At 36.1% G+C, this 26,208-nt stretch overlaps 1 protein-coding gene across 1 annotated transcript in view; it reads right to left on the bottom strand.

Annotated features, from left to right (window-relative positions):
- Positions 1-5,780: 5,780 nt before the first annotated feature.
- The window catches only part of LOC107006166, a 44,727-nt gene continuing 24,299 nt past the window's right edge, over positions 5,781-26,208 (bottom strand). Inside the window, exons 4-6 of the mRNA XM_015204792.1 lie at positions 6,558-6,842; positions 6,176-6,322; positions 5,781-6,107 (exon numbers count right to left, since the gene is read on the bottom strand). Coding sequence (XP_015060278.1) covers positions 5,781-6,107; positions 6,176-6,322; positions 6,558-6,842 — 759 coding nt within the window. The remainder of the gene's footprint in view (positions 6,108-6,175; positions 6,323-6,557; positions 6,843-26,208) is intronic.

Raw genomic sequence — 26,208 nt, 5'->3', positions numbered from 1 at the left:
TTGTTATTTTTTAAATGTCAAGTTTTGCCTAGAATTATCTATCATGTGGATTGCAAAGTTATAATCTCGTTCTGATCCCTCTTGTAGAATTTTGTTTAAAATTGATCTTGGATGTAGGACCCACTTTTTATTTAGAAAATCCATATGTAAGTTTTGATTGTTATGCATTGTCTAGAATATCAAATTTAGTGGTGTAACATGTAACACCTCTAAAATGACTTAGGTGAAGGTATATCCTAACATGTTTGTCATGAGTGTCTAAGATCGTAAAATGGTATGGTAATGAGGTAATGTCTAGATATTTAGGCACATTGGATGTCAAACGTCAAGGGATAACCAAGACGTTCGATGACTAGTCACATATGTGCGTCATGTGTGTTTATGTGCTTATGTGTGTTTAATGTGACTATGAGGTCCTTATATGAGTTATAATAGTGTTTATAGATAGTGTATCAAGTTTCATGAAGTTTGGAGGTCAAACGTCAAGAACGTCCATGACGTTTGAAAAGTTTGCTTTGAAATGACCTTGTGTGTCTTAGCATGTTTCGTCGAGTTTTACGTGTTGATTTTGGATTAAATTAATTTGATAGGTCCTAAAATAGTATAATACAATCATATTTTGGTTGGAAACTTCCAGGCAAACATCCGCAAGGACCAACCAAGGGTCCTTGAGGAAGGACCCTTCACAAGAGCATAAGGATGTCTAGACCAGCCCAAACGACTAAGGCAATCGACGGCCGCTAGGCTGATCGATACCCCGTCGATGGTGGGAGTGGGTCGAGACTTAGCATAGGTATATTAAGCTCCCAAAGTCAAGTCTCTGATCCCATCGACGGATAGCAAGGACAGGACGTTTGTGGACCTACGCCCCGTCAATTTGTAGTCGTAGGTTGGTGTTTGCAACTTCGTAGTTTACTAGTAAAATGCAAGGGTGAATTGGTAGGGTAAATTCACCCTACATCCAAATAAGAGTTTGGGAGGTTTCCTAAGAATATTATAGGTATTTTAAGTGGGTTTATAACTCCTTACTATCTAGATGAATTCATTATTCTAAAATCAAAACGCCAATTCTCTAACAAATTCTCTAAAACTCCATTTAAGCAAAAACTCAAGGAAGAGGTGAGCTTGAAGATTTGATTGGTTATTCTTCATCAATTTCGTGGTTTATCTTTATTGAGGTATGGTTCTTCATCCTTGAAGCTCTCCTCATCAAGGAGCCCAAGATTCAAAGATATATCTAAAGTGTTCTAAAAATGAACATGTCCAATTTCATTATCTAGCCATGGGTTATTGCATAAAACGTTTTGAATCATTTTTTATGGATTGAATTGATGTCAATTTTATGGTTTTAATCTAAAATCTTCAAAACCCACGCAAAGCATAATCTCTTCAAATTAGCTATATTTTGAATGTGATGATCTTGTTTCAATGCTTATGAATTTTAGTGTAGTTTTTGCATATGAATTTTAGTGTAGTTTTTTATGGGCTATTGAATAATGTAATGATTGTATTGAATTTATGTATAGGACGTCTAAGATTGATAAATCTATATTGAATTGACCTATATTCATTTAGTATTATGATTTTTTTATTGAATTAATGATCATGGCCATGGGTAAGGGCCTTTTGGTATTGAATTGGATGATTTACCTATGGATTGAACTGGTGAGAATGGATTGGTGGTACACTGCCCTAATTCTCTTTGTTTTATGTAATGTAGGTCTTGAATTATATAGTTATTGGTATGGTCCACTTATGGTGGAGGTGCTATGTGTTAGAATGATGAGGCCTTGTTGGCGTTACTTTATGTATTATGATGACCATGGCCTTGTCGGTAACTACTTGATGTATGATGATGAATTCTGTAGTTGATTTATGTGAAATATAATCATATCTACCTACATGTGAGTAATGTAGAAGTATGTGTTCTTCTATAGATATTAGGTGATCATTTTAGATTATGACTATGTCCTTATGTGTGTAGTATTAGAGTTGATGCATGATTCTTCCTACTTGACTATATGAGTCTATAATGGTTATATTAATGATGTTATATTAGTGTATAGGGTGACTTATAGATGATGATGGATATTTCTATGTGCTTCTAGAATGATATGCTATATGTGATAAAGTGAAGTATGTGCGTGTCTTGTTTGGTAGACTTGTGTCCCTTACTTGATATCTACGAATTATGAATATGAGATATCTTGACTTAGGATGCTAAATCCTCTTAGTCTTACATGTATTAATGACATATGACCTTGAATGATACTAAGAAGGTCCTTTATGTGGAACATTCAACCTAGTTGTAAGGTTATGATATCCTTGATGTTGAAAGACGTAATGGTATACTTCTTGTATAAATGGTGGACTTAAGGTTGGTTGGCTGGAACACTATTACATCATCCTTAGGAAAATCATTAATCTATCTTCTTCTCCATTGAAAGGCAGTCCTAGGGGACAACTTTGGTAGGGTGAATGTGATTGGGTTATGAACTAGATATGAAACCTCTTCATGCATGTGAACTACTCTATGAGAACAAAGGCTAGCACCGAGTGAGTATGGTAAGGGAAGTAGATCGAATTAAGAATGAGACTAGAGTGAAAAGAAACCCTTCATATTCCTTAACCATGTGCCTATATGGGATGTGTCCAAGTTCTACCATTGGCAAGTAGAACACCCTCCATCGGAGTAGGTTACAACTCTGGATTCAATGCTTTGCTACCATGGTATATGTCAGTTATTGCCTATTCTCATCATATGTTATACCTACTAGTGTTAAAGAAGTTCTCTGAAGTTTAGGTGGTTGTATGTGACGCTATCTAAACATTGCACAATAGGCTAAGAATATGTTAAAGATAGAGTCCTTAGGTCTTCTCCAAGACCATTACTTAAATGTCCTTATGTGATGAATGTCTCTTAAATGAACTAAAGAAGATGATGACTTAAGTTAGAAAGCATGTTAATGAATAAGTACTTACCTAGAGTAGTTAGGGGTTGTCTAATTAAGGTGTGAAGGGGGCATAGGAATAGTCACTTCATATCTTTCCTAGGGAAGTCTTAAGAATGACTCTAGATAGGAAGGTTGGTTGATAGCTTAGACATGATTTAAAAATAGGAAGTCTTAAGGATTATTTCGGTAATCTTGAAGGGCGTGTATGGGTGTTCTCTTCTCGAATTACCTACGTAAGTCTTTTGATAACCTTCGTAAGGAGAATGTCATAATATGTATGTTATGTGTTTTGGTATATTGTAAGTGTAAGTATCTCCTTATAGGTAGTCCCAAGGATCATTTAGGTGTGCTTATAGAGGGTGTATAGGCGGTCTCTCTTTGTATTACTTAAGAGAGTCTTAGAATAACTTTTACTGGAAAGATTGCATGCTAGAAATGATCCACTTTAATGTTGAAGATTTTCACTGTAACAGTGAAGGAATTTACTATAACAGTGATATGGTTTACTGTAATGTTTTCTCCAAAAATGTGATAAAATGTCTATATGTGATATTATGTGTTTCTATGGTGTTAAATGTTGTTCTTATGCTTATACTATGAGGTTTAATCATAAAGAGCATATTTGCATTACATGTTAATTATCATGATTTTTATGCATTATGACATACTTAGTACATGCTTTTGTATTGATTCCATGTTTTTATCTATCTCTAAAGTGATTCATAGGTGAAGGTGCTTTTGGGAGCGAAGATTGGATTATAGGTGTCATGCTTCAAATCCTATTAAGACGAACAAGCACCCGATGACCGAAAAGGCCCGAGAGATCCAACCTGTAATCTTGAAATCTTCAGTGGGAGTAAAACAAGATGGGTCACGTATGCATTTTTGAAGCATTGAGACATGAAACACCGGATGAACTGATGAAAACTCTTGTGGTATCTCTAACTCATAGGCTACTTGGCCGACTTTTCGAATAATCTTATATGGCCCTCTATAGCGTAGAGTCAAATCTCCCTTTTTACCAAACCTCATTACCCTTTCATTGGAGACACCTTCAAGAACACCCAATCCCCTATAGAAATTTCTGGTGCTCTTCTTCTAACATCGGCATATGATTTATGTCGACTTTGAGATTTTTATAGCCGCTGTTGTATCACTTTGACTTTTTCTATAGCTTGAAGAACAAGATCTGGCCCAGATAAGACAGTTTCACCTATTTCAAACAAGCCAATTGGTGATCTACACGTTCTACCATGTAAAGCTTCATAAGGTACGATTTTAATACTAGAATGGCAGCTGTTGATATAAGCAAATTAAATAATTGGTAAATAATCATCCCATCTACTCTTGAAATCTAATTCACAAGCTCGCAGTATATCCTTTAGTTTAAGAATTATCTGTTCTGCCTGGCCATCCATTTGAGGGTGAAAGGCAGTAGTTAAATTCACTTGTGTTCCCAAACTCTTCTAAAACGACATTCAAAAATTTGCAGTGAATTGAGCTCCTCTATAAGATATTATAGAGATTGGCAATCCATGTAGTTGAACTATCTCTTCAGTGTACAACCTTGCATACTCTTCAGCTGTATAAGTAGTCTTCACTAGCAAGAAGTGCTTGCTTTGGTAAATGTGTCAATTATTACCCATATGGAGTTAAACTTACGGAATGAGTGAGGCAAACCAGTGACAAAATCCATGTTGATCATGTCCCATTTCCAAATTGGATGTTCTATACGCTGCATATATCCTCTGAATTTTGGTGTTCTACTTTTACTTGTTGATAATTTGGTCACTGAACCACAAATTCTGCAATGTTCTTCTTCATGACCCCAGATGAACAGAACATCATGAATGATGTGGTTCCATCATGATCCTCTTTCTTTGTTCATCTACATTAGGTACACACAATCTGTTTTGTCATCGAAGTACTCCATTTTGTGTAATGTCAAATGCCTTTGACATACCATGTTGTACATTCTCCTTTAGCTATAAAAGAATAGGATCAGTGTACGGCTTCTCTTTCACTTCCACAAATAATGAGGATTCTGCCGCATTTCGCACAATAACCCCTTCGTCTTGAGATTCAAGAAGGAGAACTCCCAAGTTGGCTAGTTGGCACATATCCTTAGTTATTTCTTGTCTTTCCACAAACGGGCCCATATGTGCTTGCCATTATTTTACGGCTTAAAGCATCAACTAATACGTTAGCTTTACCGGGATGATACAAGATGTCAATATCATAATCTTTTAATAACTCTATCCACCTTCGCTGCCTCAGATTTAAGTCATTTTGCTTAGAGATACAGTGCAAGCTCTTGTGATCAGTGTATATGTCAACATGAACTCCATACAAGTAGTGGCACCATATCTTCGAAGCAAACACAACTACTGCTATCTCTAGATCATGGGTTGGATAATTTTTCTCATGTGTCCGTAACTACGTCGAGCCATAAGCTATAGCTTTGTCATGCTGCATCAATACACAACCTAAGCCCAACCCCAAAGCATCACAATATATTGCATATCCTTCTGTGCATTTTGGAAGTACCAATACTGGTGTAGAAGTTAATTTACTCTTCATCTCTTGGAAGCTTCATTCACACTCATAATTCAACTAAAACTTGGTTTCTTTGTGTGTTAGATTTGTTAAGGGTACAACAATGAAAGAGAATCCTTCAACAAAACTTCTGTAATAACCTGCCAATCCAAGAAAATTTCGAATCTCGTAGGCGTTGTAGGCCTTGGCCAATTTTCACGGCTTCTATCTTTTGATTATCCACACTTGTTCCTTCATTAGATACAATATGACCTAAGAATGTCACAAATTTCAGCCAAAAAACTCACATTTAGAGAACTTCACACACAACTTATGGTCACGAAGAATTTGTAAAAGCTGTTGCAAATGATTAGCATTGTCCTCTTTTGATATTGAGCACACCAAAATATCATCTATGAACACTATCGCGAACACATCTAAAAATGGATTGAACACTCTATTCATCAAATCCATAAAAGTTGCTGGTACATTTGTTAGCCCGAATGACATCACTATAAACTCAAAATCACCAAACCGTGTTCGGAAGTTGTCTTGGGTATATCTTAGTCTTTGACCCTCACTTGGTGATAACTCGACCTCAGGTCGATCTGAAAACACCTAGCACCTCGTAACTTATCAAACAAATAGTCAATTCTAGGGAGAGGATATTTATTCTTAATAATTACCTTATTCAACTGCCGGTAGTTGATACACATTCTTAACGACCCATCTTTCTTGCGTACAAATAAAACTGGTGCTCCCCATGGGGACATACTAGTCCTTATGAATCCCTTTTCTGATAATTCTTTCAATTTCTCTCTGTCAAAGCCATTCTATACGGGGGAATTGAGATAGGTTGAGTATCTGGTAGCGCATCAATACCAAAATCTATTTCTCGTTTTAGATGAAAACTTGGATGGTCTTTACGAAATACATCAGGAAATTCATTCACTACCGGAATAAATTGAAGAGTTCGTGACTTCGTATCCATATTTTTCACTCTCATAAGATGACATATGTATCCTTTGGACATTGTCTTCTTTGCCTTAAGATAAGAAATAAATTTACCTCTTGGTGCCCAATATTACCTTTCCATTCGAGGACTTCCTCTTTTGGAAATTGGAAATGCACTATCTTAGATCGGTAATCTACTGTGGCATAACAAGACTCTAACCAATCCATACCCATTATAACATCAAAACCGACCATTTCCAGCTCAACAATGTCAGCCAATTTGTCACAGTCACTAACAATTACTATGCTATTACGATAAACCCTTTTAGCTATAATAGAGTCACCAATCGGTGTAGACACTTCAAATGGCTTCACAAATAATTCTGGTGTTCTTTTGAACTTTTAATCAATCAATGGAGTAACATATGATAGTTTATAATTAATGCATAAACAATATGTGCAAAAATAGATAGTGTACCTGTAACCACATACGGCTACGCTTCTGAATTTTCTCGATCCCTTAGAGCATATGTGCGATTCTAACTGCCCCAAGAACTATCTCCCCCCTAGCTCCTCTACCATGACATGTAGGCATCTGTAGTCCCCTACATAAAGAAGGTGTTGAAGAGGTCGATGCAACAACTTATCTAGTCGGTTGTGCAACACCACCCACGCCCCTATGGGGGAAGTTTCTCATCATATGACCTAGTGTTCAACAACAAAAACATAATTTTGTCCCAAACCTGCCTGCACCTAGGTGATTCCTCCTACACTATTTACAAGGCTATCGAGGAGGCCTTGATTGACTCGTACTTCCTTGCTATTGATGACCCACCATTTGTGAGCTTTGACTTTCACTTCTTTTCCAAAAATAGTTGCCCCTAAACCCTTGGAACCTTGGTGCATCACTAGTTGTAGAGTAGAAAGATTATGGCCTAGGTGGTCTGTTAGAAACTGAGGCCTAAACTCACCTTGGGGTGGTGTAAACTGCCCCATGGATCTGGCTGTAACACTTCAAAAATATAAGATGTGTTCTAGATCTTAACATGAGTTTCATAAGTATTAGACATTGTTTTAAGGTCTATTTTAATGTAAATGAGTCATTTAGGAAGTTTAGAAGTCAAAACATTCAAGACCGTCCATGACTTCCGGAAACTTGTTCAATGAGGTAGCGTGCTTTAGCCTGTTTGACTAGCTTTTAGGAGTCGGAAAATGATGTAAATTGGTGGAAGAGATAACATGTATTAGATTTAATTCGCACTTGAAACAGCCAGGCACTATCCCCAAAGACCAACTAAGGGCCCTTGAAGAGGACCCTTGCAAAAGTAACCAAAAGCTGTCAATGGACAGTGTCACCAACAGATGCCACAAATGGTTCGTGGTCCAATCGACGGGGCGTCGATTTCCTATGTCGATGGAAACTTAGCCAATATCTTGAAGTTCCTGTTTTGTAGAGTCTCAGAACTCGTCGAAGGATGTGCAGCACCGAAGGGAGCAATGGCCGTTGATGGACACACAATCTGTCGATCGTGGTATCGTTTGTGAGGTCTGTGTTTTGCCACACATTTTTAATTAAGTCATTTAATTAGTTGGATTTGTTAGGAAGTTAATTAGGGGTTAGGTGGAGGTATATTTAAGTTAAATAACAATCTATATAAAGCGTCTAACCTAATTAGACTAACCTAAGCTCTCATAATCCCCAAACCGAACACTCTCTTCCTTTTCTACGTGGTGGTTGAGTCGGTTGTTTCAAAAAGGGTGTACAGAAATTTTCCTATAATGTTGCCCAATAGAGTTACTTATGTTGAACTTGTAGAACATGATGTGCTTGATTTTCATGTCATTTTTGGTATGGATTTGTTGCATGCTTACTTTGCCTCTATAGATTGTAGAATAAGAGTGACGAAGTTTAATTTTCCACATGAACCCGTTTTAGAGTGGAAGGGGAGAAATTCTATTCCTAGAGGTCGTATCATCTCTTGTACTAAGGCTTGTAAAATGATCTCTAAAGGGTGTTTATATCATATAGTAAGAGTCAAAGATTTATACTCCAAAATTCCTCCCATTGTGTCGATCCCCGTAGTGAGAGAATTTCCGAAGAACTTTCCTAATGATCTTCCCTGTGTTCCTCCTAAACGGGAAATTGATTTTAGTATTGAATTATTATCGGATACAAATACCATTTACATTCCTCCTTATCAGATGGCTCCGTCCGAACTGAAAGAGTTCAAGGCTCAACTCAAAGATTTACTAGACAAAGGCTTCTTTAGACCTAGTATTTCTCCATGGGGTGCTCGGGTGTTAGTTGTGAAGAAGAAGCATGGGTCCCTTAGAATGTGAATTGATATCTCTAAGTCAATAAAGTCACTATGGAAATCAAATATCCTCTCCCTCGGATTGACGACTTGTTTGATCAACTCAAAGGAGAAAGCTACTTGTCTAAGATTGACGTGAGATCGGGGTAGCACCAACTTAGGGTGGGAGGTGAGAATATACCAAATATAGCATTTTGGACTAGATATGGTCACTACAAGTTCTTAGTAATGCCCTTTGGTCTCACTAATGCCCCGACGGCGTTTATGGATCCTATGAATAGGGTGTTTCAAGGTTACCTAGATTCATTTTTCGTTGTCTTCATTGACGACATCTTGATATATTTGAAAAATGAGGGCGAACACATGGACTATTTGATGGTTGTGTTATAAGTGCTTAAGGAGAACCAATTATTTGCCAAGTATAGCAAATGTGAGTTTTTGTTGAGGTCGGTGTAGTTTCTTTGTCATATAATCCCTAGTAAGGGAGTTGAGGTTGATTGAAGGAAAACCGAATGGTGAAAAATTGGCCTAGACCATTGACTCCAACCGACATTGGGAGTTTCTTGGGTCTAGAGGGTTATTGCCGGAGGTTTATGGATGGCTTTGCATCCATTGCATCTCCCTTGACTACTTTGACCCAAAAGAGTAAGATATTTGAATAGTCAGAGGCATGTGAGAGAAGCTTCCAAATTTTGAAAGATAGGCTTACTTCCGCTCCTGTGTTGACTTTACCGGAGGGTACAAGGGGCTTTGTTGTATATTGTGATGAATCCGAGCGGGTTTAGGGTGTGTGCTTATGCAACATGGGAAAGTGGTAGCCTATGCTTCTAGACAACTTAAGGTGAATGAGAGAAACTATCCACATCATGATCTTGAGTTAGCAGCAATAGTATATGCCTTGAAAATATGGAGGCATTACTTTTATGGTGTTCATGTTAATGTGTATAGAGACCACAAGGAAGGTTGTGTGTTCCTAATGTAGATGGTTTGAGGAACTGGATCCTTGAGGAAACTCATGGGTCACGTTACTCCATTCATCCAGGTTCGAAAAAAATATACCATGACCTTAGGGAAGTATTTTGGTGTGAAGGTTTGACGAATGCCATTGTGGAATTTGTTGCTAAGTGTCCAAATTGCCAACAAGTGCAAGCCAAACATCAAAAGCCAGGTGGTCTACTACGAGAAATCCAAGTTCCTATTTTGAAGTGGGAAGACATCAATATGGATTTTGTGGTAAGTTTTACTCGGACACAAAAGCAGTATGACTCTGTATGGGTGGTTGTGGATAGGTTTACCAAATCGTCTCATTTTATCCCCGTCAAGTCCTACATATTCGGCGGAAGATTATGCAAGGATCTTCATAGATAGGATTGTGTGTCGCCATGGTATTCCGTTATCCATCATATCAGATAGGGGTGCACAATTCACATCTAGGTTTTGGAGGTCATTCCAATAAGGGTTGGGTACCAAGGTGAAGGGTGAAGTTAAGCACCACTTTTCATCCCCAAATGGATGGTCAAGCGGAGCATAATATATGCTTAGAACTTGTATCATTGTTTTCAAGGGAAATTGGGATAAGCATTTGCCTTTGGTGGAGTTTGCTTACAATAATAGTTCCCATTCATCCATATCCATGGATCCTTATGAAACCTTGTATGGTAGGAGGTATAGGTCTCCTGTTGGATGGATTAAAGTGGGTGAGTCTTCAGTTTTGGTCCCGATTTAATTTATAAGACTTTGGAGAAGGTTCATATCATAAGGAACCGGTTGCAAACAACCTATAGTCAGCAAAATTCTTATGCCGATCATATGAGAAGGGATTTAGAGTTTGAAGAAGGTGATATAGTGTACTTCAAAATTTCGCCTATGAAAGGGGTGGTTAGATTTGGCAACAAAGGGAAGTTGAGCTCTCGTTATGTGGTTCCCTATGAAATCATTCAAAGGGTTGGTAAGGTTGCATATGCTTTGAAACTCCCTAGTGAATTGGCTTCAATTCATCCGATTTTCCATGTTTCCATGCTTCAGAAATGTATCAGCGTCCCATGTCTATTCTTCCTATTGAGCGTCTTGGTGTGAAGGATAAACTCTGCTATGAGAAGGTTCCGGTTAAAATCCTTGATAGGCAAGTAAAGAAATTGAGGAACAAAGAGGTGGCATTCGTAAATGTGTTATAGAAGAACCACCTAGTTCATGGTGCACCATGGGAGGCCGAGACCGACATGAAGTACCGTTACCCTCATCTATTTGTCAACTAAGGTGAGTCATTCCTCTTAATAATGAATATAATGACTAGAATTTAAGTTTCTTGATTTTTGGTGATGTTTTGCAAAAATATGCATTTTTGGTTTCATCACACTAAGCTACAGTAAAATGTACTCTTGATTTGTAAATGTTGCTCATTGTCTTTTTTTGAGTTATGTTGTGCATTTTTATATGCTGAGTCTTTATGAAATGCTATTTATCTAGTTTGTAAGTTGAACTTTCGCATAATTGACACATGTCAGGTATGTTGATATTATAATCTATTGTTGTTGGTTGGACTGCTAGTCTTGAGTCTATTCCTTCCTTTCTAAGATTTTAGTGTCACTCGGGGTCGAATGTTCCTAAAGGGGGGGGGGATAATATAACACTTCGAAAATCAAAGACGTGTGCTAAAGCCTAACATGAGTGTCATAAGGTTTAGAAACTTTTTAAGGTCTATTTTAATGTATATAAGTCATTTAGGAAATTTAGAAGTCAGAACGTCCAAGAACATCCATGACATCAGGAAACTAGTTCTTGAGGTACTAGCTTGCCTTAACCTATTTGAGTAGCTTTTAGGAGTCGAAAAATGATCAAAACTGGCAGAAGAGTATCTAACATGTACTAGAATTAATTTATTGTCGAAATGTTTGGGTACGAATCCCCAAGGATCAACTAGTGGCTCTTGAGGAGGAACCTTACAATAGTGACCAAAAGCTGTAAATAGACTGTGTCATAAACGGATGCCACAGAAGGCTCGTGGTCCAATCAACGGGGCGTCGATAACCTTAGTTGATGGACACTTAGCCAAATTCTTTAAGGGCCTGTGTTTCAGAGTCTATGAATTCTTCAATGAACACTTAGCTAAATTCTTTAAGGGCATGTATTTCAGAGTCTCTAAATTCATCGACGAATATCCAACATAGAAGGGAGCAGTGGCCGTCATTGGACACACAATCTGTCGATCGTGGTGTCGTCTGTGAGGTCTGTGTTTTGCTGCACATTTTTAATTGAGTCATCTAATTAGTTGGCTTAGTTAGGAAGTTTATTAGGGGTTCTGGGAGGTCTAAATAAGTTAATTAACAACATATATAAAGCCTCTAACCTAATTAGACTAATGTAAGCTCTCATAATCCCTAAACCCAAAACTCTTTTCCTTCTCTCTTCTTTCTCTCTCTAGTGAAGAACTCCATTGAAAAATCAAGCTAGGGGTGGGTTCAAGGGCTGAAAAGGGTGAAATTCCTCCATCAATATTCATCAATTTGTAAGGTATGTGATTCCTTTCACCTTTGCGACCTCTTTCCTCAAAAGGTTCCATCCAATTGAATTTAAAAGTTCAGTTTTCAAGTGGGTTTTCATCCAGTACGAAATTGTTGTTATGGATTACTTTGATTATGATTTCTTTTGGATATTATGAATATATTAACATTTATTTTAACTCAATTATGTTATATTCTGATGTATTGGTCTAGTTTGTAGAAGATGACCTATTCCCCTTAACCCTAGGTTGTGATCTTGATATGATTTGAGTAATGTTGGTTCAATTAAATTGGTTATTGGTTGCATTACTACTAGTAAATGTTACCGTCTCAATTGTGAATAGATTAGGATGAATTATAGTCTGATCATGCCAGTTTTTCTTTAATAATTGATCTAGATTATGACTTTGATCTATGTTTCTTGTCTTAAGCTATGAACTAGTAATGGATTGTGATGTAGTGATTAAATTAACATTGTTATTATGTTGGTTATGGTTATATGATGATACTATACCCTTAAGGGGTTGAGTTTTAGGGATTTATAAAATTCTAGTAAATGTACACATCTAGTGAAGAGCCTATTAAGTTTTAAGAATAGGTATTTAGGGTACATAGGCATCCCAATGCCCAATATTAATAAATATTGGGAATATTAGAATTTATTGGCTTAAAGGGTGTTAGCAAATTTTCTATATATTAACAATCTGGTCCAAGAAATGTACCCGCAATAAAGAACCTAAGCTAAAAGTCTTTATTTTCATCGTTCACAAAAATAAGTGCGGGGAATCCATATGTCAAGCCTAGACACCATTGCACATGACCAATTAAAATGGGCATGCAGATTAAGCAGTGCCCAAGGACATAGTGAGGATCCTTGGGACAATAAGTAAACGTTCCAAATGAATCATCAAGAATAGTTATTTAGGAATTGAGCAGCAACCCATGTGCAAGAACATGTGCAAACCACGTGCAAGCACATGTGCAAGAATTCAGTCAGGGTGGTTAGGGGCAGGCGCACATGTGGGGGTTAAGCCATGTGGGGATGAGCATTCTAACTAACTCTAAGCACTAACTAACTTACCTAACTATCTAAGTGACCTAGGACTAACCGAAATAAACTAACTAGTGCACCCGACAACCTAAGACCTAACCGACACTAACCTAGTAACTAACTCAAGAAACATCCTAATATCTAACCTAGGATGGTCCAAAATAGTTAGTTATGTCCCTAAATACTTTAAGGTACTTTATTAATTACCCTAGGTCACTTAATTAAATTAAATGTGCAAACACAATCCGTACACTTGACAAATAACTAACTACGAAACATCCGAGTACCTAACCTAGGTTGGTCAAAAGGGTTTGTTATAGTCCTAACAACTTAGGGGTGCTTTAGTAAATACCCTAGATTACCTAATTAATTAAATTAGCAATTTAATTAATTAATTTAATTGGTCAAAACCGAAACCATTAAGCAATTTCCAGATTTTTGTTAAGTGTTCTTCTAATTCTAGTCAATCTAGGAGGGGCATTTTAGTAAAATAGCTAATTAAATTTATTAATTAAGTTAATTAGTGTAAGTTAAATTACTAAATATCAGTTCCTAACACATAGAAACTCATGACTAAAACATAAAACAAGCTTGAGAAAAACAGTTAACAAAAAGTAAGAAAAACAGAAAATTTCTTAGGTGATTTTAAGGTATTCTTCAAGCTTTTCGTGCAAGGTGATCTTCGTAGATTCAATTCTACATACGGTATGTTTTTCATATCCTGGAATTATTTCTCCAATATCTTTTCAAACTTTTTAAATTCATGAATGTCGAAACTAGGTTTGTTCCCAATGATATAGTTGAACATCCATAACCTTAGTTATCCTTGTTTCCGATTCTAATAAGTATGTAGATTTAAATCTCGAACATGTTGTTGGTATGTGGTTCTAGTTGATCATTATATATATGTTTCTTGAATTTTTAATAACTAATGAGGCCAATAGATCTGATTCATATGAGTTAAGTATTAGTTACACGAAATAAAGAACGATGTAATGCTTACTTGTGTTTGGTTCATTCCCATTGTAAATTATGTTGTTTCTTGTAATGAAAAAAGTCGGCTGCTCAAAATGATAGATTATTATAATTTATTTATGAAGTAATTGGCATGGGTAGTGATAATGTTTTGACAAGTAACTAGATTTGTGATTTATGCCAACAGATGTACTAGCAAAACTATGTCCAATCATATTACTTCCAAATCCTGTAGAGTCATACCAATCTTTACATCAATGAACTCATAACATAGGGTATGCCAATTAGTGGGACAAGTCCCAACATACCCTATCCAAACGAACTTGTGAAGATAATAGATAACATTGAATAAGTAGTTATAACATTCATCAGAATCAAAGTTAGTAAATGAATCTACAATGCCAATTCAACTTCATAGCTTGGCCAAACCCAGCATTGAATTGTTCTTATAAATTAGTCAAAGGTTAAAAGTTCAACTGCTTAGTGAAAGTTTGGCTTATGCCAATAAATTGGCCTACAACATTGTTTCCAAAATATGTAATAGAATCGGTTAATGACTAAGGATACCAAATTAAGCATGACCAATGTAACTCATTGAATTCATCAAAAAGGGTATTCCAATCATTAGGACAAGTTCCAACACACCCCTTTCAAATGAACTATGAATATAAGTAAGTACATTGAACAAAGTTTATAACCTTCATAAAGAGTGGTATAAAGCTACCAAATAACTTTGAACAATATAAGGTGAGTAATAACACAATTAAAAGTTTAAGAATTATGAAAGTGACCAGAATGAGGATTTTAAAGAAGTGAGACAAGTCTCACTCACACCTAAACAATTATGATAAAGATACTCACATAAGAGGGTGTTAATAATCTTGAGACAAGTCTCATTAACACCAAGATGATATGTAAGGTTAAATTCACATTTCATCAACGTAAAGAAAAGGGTTGACGTTTATCCAAAGAGTTAAGTAAACCTCATAACTAGAAGCAAGTTTCCATAATATTTGAGTAAACTCTAAAAGATGTAAAGAAAAAGAAGTTGAGCAAAGCACCAATACACTAGCAATGAGCTTGTGCCAGCACATGTAAGCCTCATGAAATCCGGATACCACCAAGGTGGATAGGTAGTCTCCGTATATCTCCTAGCCGTCGAACTATGTTCCCAGCATAGGAACTAGCCAGCGGATTACACCTAAGCGAGCTAGGTATGATGCGGTTTCACTTTGTCCGGTGATACTACCCCTTTTCGGTGTGGGGAAGACACTGGATTTAATGCTTACTTCACATGATCTATGTCGGTTAAATTCTCAAATTAAGTGTTTGGTTCACTTTAGTCGTGAACCACATCTTTTTGGTGTGGGTAGAACACTGAACTTGGTTTCACTTTAGCCCGTGAACCACCCCTTTTTGGTGTGGGGTAGACACTGGATTTCATGTTAGCTCACATGATCTAGATTCACTTTGATTGGTGAATTATTCCTTTTAGGTGTGGGGCAGACACTAGTTTTCATGTTAGCTCGCATGATCTTAATTCTAAAGATTTCCTTAAGAAAGCAAGAAAGAAAGAAGAAGAGATGTATGTTCAAAGTGAGCAAAGAAAGTAAGAGCTTAAGAATATCAATTGTCAGTGTTTGATAAGAATGAGGTTTTCAGAATATAATGGGCAAAGCCAATAATGATTTCTTTTATTATGAAAATGATCAAAGCCAAATAAAATTGGCTTATAATGACTTCTTATATTATGGCAATAAAGGGGAGTAAAACATAATGACAGATCAATGTGCCACATTCTCCATAACATGAAAATGCTGACATAAGTGGCCTAGACAATAAAGATTGACTTATAAAGATTTCATTCCCAATCTAACAAGAATGGAAGGAATAACTTGTAGTAAGGGTAGCCAAATCATTCCTTAGTCTCTTGGATTACCTACATGATTCATTGTAGGTGTGGGAGTACAATGAGTTATTGCAATTGTAATTAAAATATGAGATTAAATAGATCTTTGAACTACACAACAACATGACGAAAAAGATTGAAAAATAAACTTAGCATAAAAAAAGGGTCTCTCAGGTTTGGAGGAGTAATTTTTTAGAATTATCGTTCAAGTTGTTCTAAAGTTATGTTCATGATTCTAAGGTCTTGTATTCATATAGAAAATGAGTTGTGTGCTTTGAATGCATTAATATACGTTATATTCATACAACAATTAACAAATAACGAATTAGGAAAGTCTAGTGATGTCACTTTCTTGAAATCGCATGTTGTTATAGGACGAATTTTCCTTGATCATGCATAGTCCTTATGTGTATGTGTGCATACACCCATACTTAGTACAAGTTTTTACTAAACGTATACTTATTATTATCTTTTATAGGTGCAGGTTAGAGAGAAGGTTGAAGACTAATCAAAGCCGATCTCCAGACTTTGGTAGGTATTCTTGAGTTTGAGGATGCTACATTTATCTTTCTTGCCTAGAACTTTAGACATAGTAGTGGATGTTGTCCTAGAATTTCTTTCTAGATGTACTATTCGAAGCTTTGTATTAAGGTCGTTTTGGCAAACTATTAGGTTATATATGGATCTTTCCATTTGAGTTGTTTCATAAATTGTAGATGGTTGTTTAGTCTTAGAGCTTATTAGAATATTATTCTATTTAATGATAATATGAAGTCTATGTATACTTCACTATGTTTTCAAAGTTTTAAATTTTTCGCAAATTTAACTATATGATTTTGATGAAAGCTTAGAAGAGGCTTGTCTGCAACCTCTGAGAGTTTAACGATGCCGGTTGCATTCGTATTTCAGAATCTGGGTGTGACAGAACTTGGTAGCAGAGCATGAGGTTAAATTACCTAGGACGAAGTGATGTTAGGAATTTTCCCTTCTTGTAGTCTTTATCATGCCGTGTAAAGCTTTGACATTTTGTGTCATTCTAGCATCAAACTTCCTTCTTGTGTGTGCGTGTAGAGAATGAACACAAGAAGAAACGTAGGTAGGAGAGTTAAAGAAGCAGCTTCTAGGGGAAACCAAGATCCTCCTCAAGCCCCAGCCGCTGGAGTACAATTGCCTATCAACCCAGCTGTGTTGACGTATGGACAAGTGAGAGAAGCACTAGTTTAGATGTTCCAAGCCATCACTACTCAGGCATATGCTATCACAGCCCATTCCACAAGAGTGGGTTCTCCCAGGGAGAACCCACATGCTATCACCATTGTTAGCATACTAAGGGATTTCACCAGAATTAATCCTCCAGTCTACTGCCGGTATAGAACTAATGAGGATATCTAGGAGTTTATGGATGAGTTCTACAAAATTCTCTGTGCCATGGGTTTTAATGAAAAGGAGAAGGCCTAGTTGGATACATACCAGCTTAAGGATGTGGCTCAAGTATGGTACAAAAAGTGTTGAGATGGGCGAGTTGGTCTAAGGCACCAAATTAAGGTTCTATGCTTTGAAAGGTAGAGAGAAGTAGGAGAAGTCATCTGATGTGGTCACTGGTACCTTGCATGTCTTCTCTTTTCCTGTGTATGCAATGTTAGATCCATGATCCAATTGTCATTTGTTACTCTTTACTAACTAGTAAATTTGACTTGCTTCCTGAGATCTTACATGAACCATTTCTAGTTAGTACTCCCATAGGAGACAACATTAGAGCTGAAATGAGTATAAGAGATTACCCAATAACTGTTCTTGATAGAGTTACTATTCTGACATAATAGAATTAACCATGCTTGACTTTGGTATAATATTGGGTATGTATTGGCTCCATAAATGCTATGCTACCATAGACTGTGGAAACATAGTAGTAAGGTTTCGATTTCCTAATGAGTTAGAGCTTTAATGGGAAGGGCGTAGTTAAAATCAAACAGGACAAATAGTTTCCCATCTTAAATCTAGCAATATGTTATCTAAGGGGTTAGAAGGTTGCCACCGTAAAGGTGTTATGGAGGAACCACCTTGCTCGGGGAGCAACATGGGAGGACAAGGTCAATATGAGATCCCGTTACCCTCACTTATTCAGTTCTTGAGGGTAGATATACACTTCCTTAGTTTGATATCATTAATGGAACTCTAAAACTTAGTGCATTAGGTGGTTTTTGGTGTTCTAAGTCCAGAACTGTGTGTCTTAGACTTGCACTATATGAGTTAAAATGAGTTCATGCTTGCATTCATGTTGCTGTTTTTGTATAGCGTAGACATGATTTTGTGTTGTATGAGTTGTGATGTGCATTAAGTTAAGTGTGATTTGATAACGAAGTTCCTCAATCTCAAATGTGAAGCTTCAGATAAGCTTGAGTAATATCCATCATCCAGAGTAAGTGTGAATCAGAAATTCAACAAAGAGTAAAGTTTCAAGTATGTTAATGTATTTTCGAAATTATCCTCTTTGGTTTAAAATGATGTGTAGTGTCATTCGGGGACGAATTTCCTAAGGGGCAGGGATACTGTAAAATTCCAGAAAATGTACTCGTCTAGTGAAGATCCTATTAAGTTTTAAGAATAGATATTGGGGGTACATAGGCATCCCAATGCCCAATATTTAGAAATATTGGGCATATTAGAAAATATTGGCTTAAAGGTTGTTAGCCAATTTTCTATGTATTAACAAGCTTGTCTAAGAAATTTACCTGCAATAAAGACCCTAAGCTAAGAATCTTCATTTTCATCATTGACAAAATAAGTGCGAGACATCCTTGTGTCAAGGTTAGGCACTATAGCACATGCCCAATTAAAATGGGCATGTAGATTAAGTAGTGCCCAAGAACATAGTGAGTATCCTTGGGAAAATAAGTAAACATTACAAATGAACCATCAAGAATATTTAGTTAGGAAATGAGCAGTAACCCATTTGCAAGCACATGTGCAACCCATGTGCAAGAACATGTGCAAGCACATGGGCAAGAATTTTGTTACCGTGGTTAGGGCGGTTAGGGGCAGGCGTACATGTGGAGGTCAAGCCATGTGGGGATGAGATTCCTAACCAACTCTAGTCTCTAACTAACTTACCTAACTATCTAACTAGCCTAGGACTAATCGAAATAAACTAACTAGTACACTCGACAACCTAAGACCTAACCGGGTGACACTAACCTAGTAACTTACTCAAGACACATCCTAGTACCTAACCTAGGATGGTCCAAATGGGTTATTTATAAATCTAACGACTTAGAGGTACTTAAGTAATTACACTAGGTCACTTAATTAATTTAAATGAGCAACCAAAATCGTTACACTAGATAAGTAACTAACTAAGAAACATCCTAGTACCTAACCTAGGATGGTCCAAAGGGTTGGTTACGGTCCTAACAACTTAGGGGTACTTTAGTAATTACCCTAGGTTACCTAATTAATTAAACTAGAAATTTAATTAATTAATTGGTCAAAATTTAAACTACTAAGCAATTTCCAGATTTCGTTTAAGTCAAGTGTTGTTCTAATTCTAGTCAATCTAGGAGGGGAGTTTTCGTAAATTAGCTTATTGATTTATCAATTAAGTTAATTAGTCTAAGTTAAATTACTAAATTTCAGTTCGTTAGACCTAGAAACTCACGACTAAAATAGAAAACAAGTGTGAGAAAAACAGTGAACAAAACACAAGAAAAAACAGAAAATTTCTTAGGTGATTTCAAGGTATTCTTCAAGCTTTTCGTGCAAGGTGGTGTTCGTAGATTAAATTCTACATGCGGTATAGGTTTTATCTCCTGGAATTCTTTCTCCAAAAGGCTTTTCAAACGTTTTTAATTCATGAGTATTTAAACTAGGGTTGTTCCCAATGATTTTGTTGAATGTCCATCTCCCTAGTTATCCTTGTTTCCGATTCTAATAAGTATGTAGATGTAAATCTCGAACATGTTTTTGGTATTTGGTGCTAATTGATCATTATGTATAGGTTTCTTGAATTGTTAATAACTAATTAGGCCTACAGATCTGATTCGTATTAGTTAAGTATTAGTTACACGAAATAAAGAATGATGTAATGCTTACTTGTGTTCGAGAATATGAAGTTTGCTATAAGTCTACTATGAAGTTTAGTTACTATGAAATGTCGACTAAATTATGTTGAGGAAATCACTATAGTACATTCTTCAAACAAATTGATTTTTTTAGTGGTAACATAATGAAAATTGTTTAAGTAAAGTTTAATTCATGTCCAATGTAAATTATGGTGTTTCTTGTAATGCAAAAAGTTGTATGCTCAACATGATAGATTATTAAAATGTATTTATGAAGTAATTGTCATGGCTAGTGATAATGTTATGACAATTAACAAGTGAAATTGTGATTTATGCCAACAAATTGGCTAGCAAAACTATGTCCAATCATATTACTTCCAAATCATGTAGAGTCATACCAATCTCTACATCAATGAACCCATAACATAGGGTATCCGAATCAATGGGACAAGTCCCAACATACCCTATCTACACGAACTCGACAACGTAATAGCATTGAATAAGTAGTTATAACTTTCATAAAGAATCAAAGCTAGTAAATGAATCTACAATGCCAATTCAACTTCATAACATGGCCAAACCAAGCATTGAATTGTTATTATAAGTTAGTCAAAGGCTAAAAGTTAAAGTGTTTAGTCAAAATTTGACTTATGCAAATAAATTGTCCTACAACATTGTTTCAAAAATATGTAATAGAATTGGTCAATGACTAAGCTATACCGAATAAAGAATGACCAATGTAACTCATTGAATTTATCACCAAGGGTATGCCAATCATTGGGAAAAGTGCGAACATACCCTTTCAAAATTAACTATGAATATAAGTAAGTACATTGGACAATGTTTATAACGTTCATAAAGAGTGGTTAAAAGCAACAAAATGACATTGAAAAATATAAGGTGAGTAATAACATAATTAAAAGTTTCAGAATTATGAAAGTGACAAAAATGAGGTGTTTAAAGAAGTGAGACAAGTCTCACTCACACCTAGACAATTATGTGAAAAATACTCACATAAGAGGGTGTTAATAATCGTGAGACAAGTCTCATTAAAACTAAGATGATAATGTAAGGTTAAATTAACATTTCATCAATGTAAAGAAAAGGGGTGACCGGTTATCCAAAGATTTAACCTCATAACTAGAAGCAAGCTTCCATAGTGTTTGATAAACTCTAAAAGATGTAAAGAAAAAGAAGTTGAGCAAAGCACCGATAGACTAGCAATGAGATTATGCCATCACATGTAAGCCTCATGAGATGAGGCTACCACCAAGGTGGATAATTAGTCTCCGTATATCTCCTAGTCTTTGAACTATGTTGCCATTATAGGAACTAGCCAATGGTTTCCACCTAAGTGAGCTAGGTATGATGTAGTTTCACTTTGGCCGGTGAGACCACCCCTTTTCGGTGTGGGAAAGACACTGGATTTCATGACTATCTCACATGATCTATATAAGGTAAATGCTCAAAGAAAGTATTTGGTTCACTTTATCCGTGAACCACCTCTCTTCGGTGTAGGGAGAATATTGAACTTGGTTTCACTTTAGACGGTGAACCACCCATTTTCGATGTGGGGCAGACACTAGATTTCATGTTAGCTCGCATGATCATAATTCAAAAGATGTCTTTGAGAAAGTAAGAAAGAAAGAAGAAGAGGTATATGTTTAAAGTGAGCTAAAAAACTAAGAGCTTAAGAATATCAATCGTCATTGTTTGATAGGAATGAAGTTTTCAGCAAATAATGGGAATTTCAAATAATGACTTCTTTTATTATGAAAATGATCAAAGCCAAATAAAATTGGCTTATAATGACTTCTTATATTATGCAAATAAAGGGGGGTAAAATATAATGGAAAATCAATGTCCCACATTTTCCATAACATGAAAATTCTGACATGGCCTAGCCAATAAATATTGGCTTATAAAGATTTCATGCCCAATCTAACAAGAATGGAAGGAATAACTTGTCGTAAGGGTAGCCAAATCATTTCCTTAGTCTCTTGGATTAATTACTTGATTCATTTGTAGGTATGGGACTACAATGAATCGTTGCACTTGTAAGTAAAATATGATATCAAAGAGATCTTTGAACTACACAACAAGAAGAAGATGAAGATTGAAAAATAAACTTAGTATTGAAAAGAGGCTCTCGGGTTTGGAGGAGTTATTTTCAGAATTTTCGTTCGAGTTGTTCTAATTTTAATTTCATGATTATAAGGTCTTGTATTCATATAAAAAATGAGTTGTGTGCTTTGAATGCATTAAAACACGTTATATTCATACCACAATTCACAAATAACGAATTAGGATAGTCTAATGATGTCACTTTCCAGAAATGGCATGTTGTTATAGGAAGAATTTTCCTTGATCATGCATAGTCCTTATGTGTATGTGTGCATACACCAATACTTAGTACAAGTTTGTACTAAACGTATACTTATTATCATCCTTATAGGTGCAGGTTAGAGAGAAGGTTGAAGACTCATCAAAGCTGATTGGATTAGCGATCTCCAAACTTTGGTAGGTCCTCTTGAGTTCGAGGATGCTACATTTATCTTTCTTGCCTAGCACTTTAGACATAGTTAGTGGATGTTTTCCTAGCATTTCTTTCTAGATATTCTATTCGAAGTTTTGTATTAAGGTCGTTTTGGCAAACTATTATGTTATACATTGATCTTTCCATTTGAGTTGTTTCATAAATTGTAGATGGTTGTTTAGTCTTTGAGCTAATTAGAATATTATTCTTTGTAATTGTCATATGCATTCTATGTATACTTCAGTAAATTTTAAAAGTTTAAATTTTTTCGCAAATTTAACTATATGAGTGTTATGAAAGCTAAGAAGAAGCTTGTCTACGACCTCTGAGAGGTAAACGACGCCGACTGCGTTCAGATTCCAGAGTCCGGGTGTGACAAGTTTATAGTAAGACCTTGATGATGTATTATGAAGGAGACTTGGTAAGTATTGTGATCCCTATTCTTTACTTTAAATTATGGTTAATTGTGATTAAGTCATGATTTTGTATTGGAATATGTCTTGTATTAAGGTTGATGGGGTTGGTATTATGTCGAATCGAAATGTCTTTACTATGATTTGTGAGGTGTTGGATAAGATGTAAATGTTAAAAGGATGGTGATTATTTACCAATTTTTCTTATTATGAAGTGATATGTAAATGTGCTAACCTCACTTATATGAATTGTAATGAAAGGACTATACTCAAGCAATTATTATTGAGATATGATAATGATGCTTATACAAGTGATATACCCTATGTCCTACACTAAGCTATGATGATTAATAAAGACATTAAAAACATTTTAAAAGGGACATAACTTAGCACCAAGTGAACTTGACAGTGGGACGTGTTGACTTTCCATAGAGGAAGATTCACCAAATAGTTCCACATATGGTGTTGACTCCCCAATGAGGGATACTCATCCTATGGATTCCATGAGATGGGGCTCCAATTGCCAAGTGGCATGTAGAGGGATTATACCTATCTCTTATTTCTTGAACTATGTTGCCCCCGTAAAAAGACTAGCTAATGGATCTACCTAGAAAGCTAGGTTTATGTTTGGTTTTACTTTGGCCGGTAGACCACCTTCCATCAGTGTAAGGTTTTACAACACCGGATACCAAATTTAGCTCTTGTGGTCTATGTTAGTTAAGGTAAGTGTTCCCGAAACTAAAATGAAGTAATGAAGTACAAACCAACTAAAGGACTTAAGAGGTTTGACTTAAGCTTAGGTAATGGTATGGGACTCTACCTACGCCATGCACTACTTTTCCTTGAAGGAAACTTTAGAAGGTGGTTGTTATATATGTATATATTTATAATGGTACATCCCATGTGTATGATTATGTTGCACATAGATGATACTACATGATGATTAGTTTCACTTGTGAATATGTGTTGGTCTTCATTGTTAAAGTATGATGATATGCACCCTTAATGACATGCTATGAGAAGTTGTATGTTGGTTATAATTCTTATTGGGTTACTTGATTGAGTATGGTTATGAGGATTTGCTTGGTCATTGCACTTGTTAACTTAATAGGTGTTCATGGGTAATTGTGTTGCTTTGATTATGTTGTAATGAACTCTTATCCATGCTTGTTGCTATTATAACTTGATGAGAAGGTTGCTTTGACTATGTGTTCAATTATGTGATATGCATGTTGACTTTACTAGACTTAACATTGTTGGTCTGGTGATGTACATGCTTTAGACTTAATAAATATGTCTTATTGAATGGTATGGTATTGTTGAAAGTGCATAAGGCTTTATAAAAGGTAAAATAGCATGTTTTCATGAAAGGTCCATTTTTAGCATTACGTGATAAATGTATACATATGGTCTCATGCTTAGTACAAGTGTTGTACTAACCCCATTTCTCCCTTTTCCCCAACGTTTTATGTTCCGATCATTGAAGGGCTTTGAGACGGCATTGAACCAAGTCTTGGAATTCTTATTTATCCAAGTTGGGTAGGTACTCACTATTCAAGGGAAATGCCTCTTTCAAGCTTATGGAGTTGTTTTAGTTTTTAGACTTTTATGTTCTTTCCTTTTTCATTTGGATATAAACATTATATGACCTATATGTTGTCTTATTATATTTATGTATGGGCTAGGCATAAATTATTACACTATTGTTAGATGGTTATGCGATGAGACATTCTTTTGAGACTATGTCATATTTTATATATGCACCTATTATGTGTATGTACATGTCTATGTAAACCTCAATGGAGAAAAAGTTTTTACATTTTTCGTATTTTTGACCTATGAATGTAATAATGTAAGCTAAGAGGCTATTCCTTGTCCAGAAAGAGGACGACAACGTCGGTTACGCCTAGGGGTGCTCCTCGCATGTGACACTAACCCTCTTAGAATGCGCTGTTTCTGACTCTTGTGTCCTTCTTCTTTGCCTTTGATCCTCTAACTTTTGCACAAAAAACTGCATCCTTGCTATATCCATATCTTTATTCAATGAACCAATGATACCGTCTCTAAGTAAATATGGGTCTACTCAATCCACAAATTAATGAACACTATTATCCATGGTAATCACTACATAAGGAGCATATCTGAACAAGGAATTCAATTTGATATTGTAATCTCTAATGCTCAAACCTCCTTGATGGACATTTAGGAACTGATCCGCACGGGCCTCTCGGATCTTCAATGGAAGATAATGGTCAAACAATGCCTTTTTAAACTCTTTCCACGTAGCTAAAGGTGCATTTGTTCCCCTAGATTGCTTTCAAGCTTCATACCACAATATCGCCACACCCTTTAATCTATATGCTACTAGCTCAAGTGCTTCTTTACAACTTACATGCATAATATCCAAAGTGCATTTTATACGATCTATAAAGTGTTAGGGATATTAATTAGGATCTGACCTGATGAATGATGAAGGGTCCAAATTAAGAAAATCATTTATCCGTGTTACAACTGCTCTATCTACACCACTAGTACCTGCAGCTGGACCTTCTTGCCTTTGGCCACGACCAGCACCTATATAAGTCAATAATTGGACTAAAACCTCAAATCTTGATCGGTAGCATTAATAGGAGGTTCCTGAGGTTCAGCTTCCCACCTTATTTCTTCAAGAGATGGAGGCGTCGAGGAATTTTTTGATAGAGACTCCTCTTGATCCCCACTTTGAACAGCTTGACTTGGTTGTGGTTGGCTGGTTCCTTTGTTGGCATCCACATCTACTCACTTACAAGTACTTGTACTCCTTCTCGTAACCCGAATCTTTGCTATGATAAAACAATTTAGAAATTAGATACGAGTCACCTACAACATTGGTTCTATCGCACGATCTAAGAAATGAAAGAAATGAGACAAATCCTACATGTCCCGTGGCCTCCTATTTATAGATGTGGTGCAGGACACATCCATAAGCAAGACTATACACAGACACTATTTTGTAGATTCCCTAGGAT

Source organism: Solanum pennellii, chromosome 12 (assembly GCF_001406875.1).
Source record: "Solanum pennellii chromosome 12, SPENNV200".
Classification (NCBI taxonomy): domain Eukaryota; kingdom Viridiplantae; phylum Streptophyta; class Magnoliopsida; order Solanales; family Solanaceae; genus Solanum; species Solanum pennellii.
The sequence above is the reverse complement of the archived record's forward strand: the minus strand, read 5'-3'. Positions and strand labels throughout refer to the sequence as shown.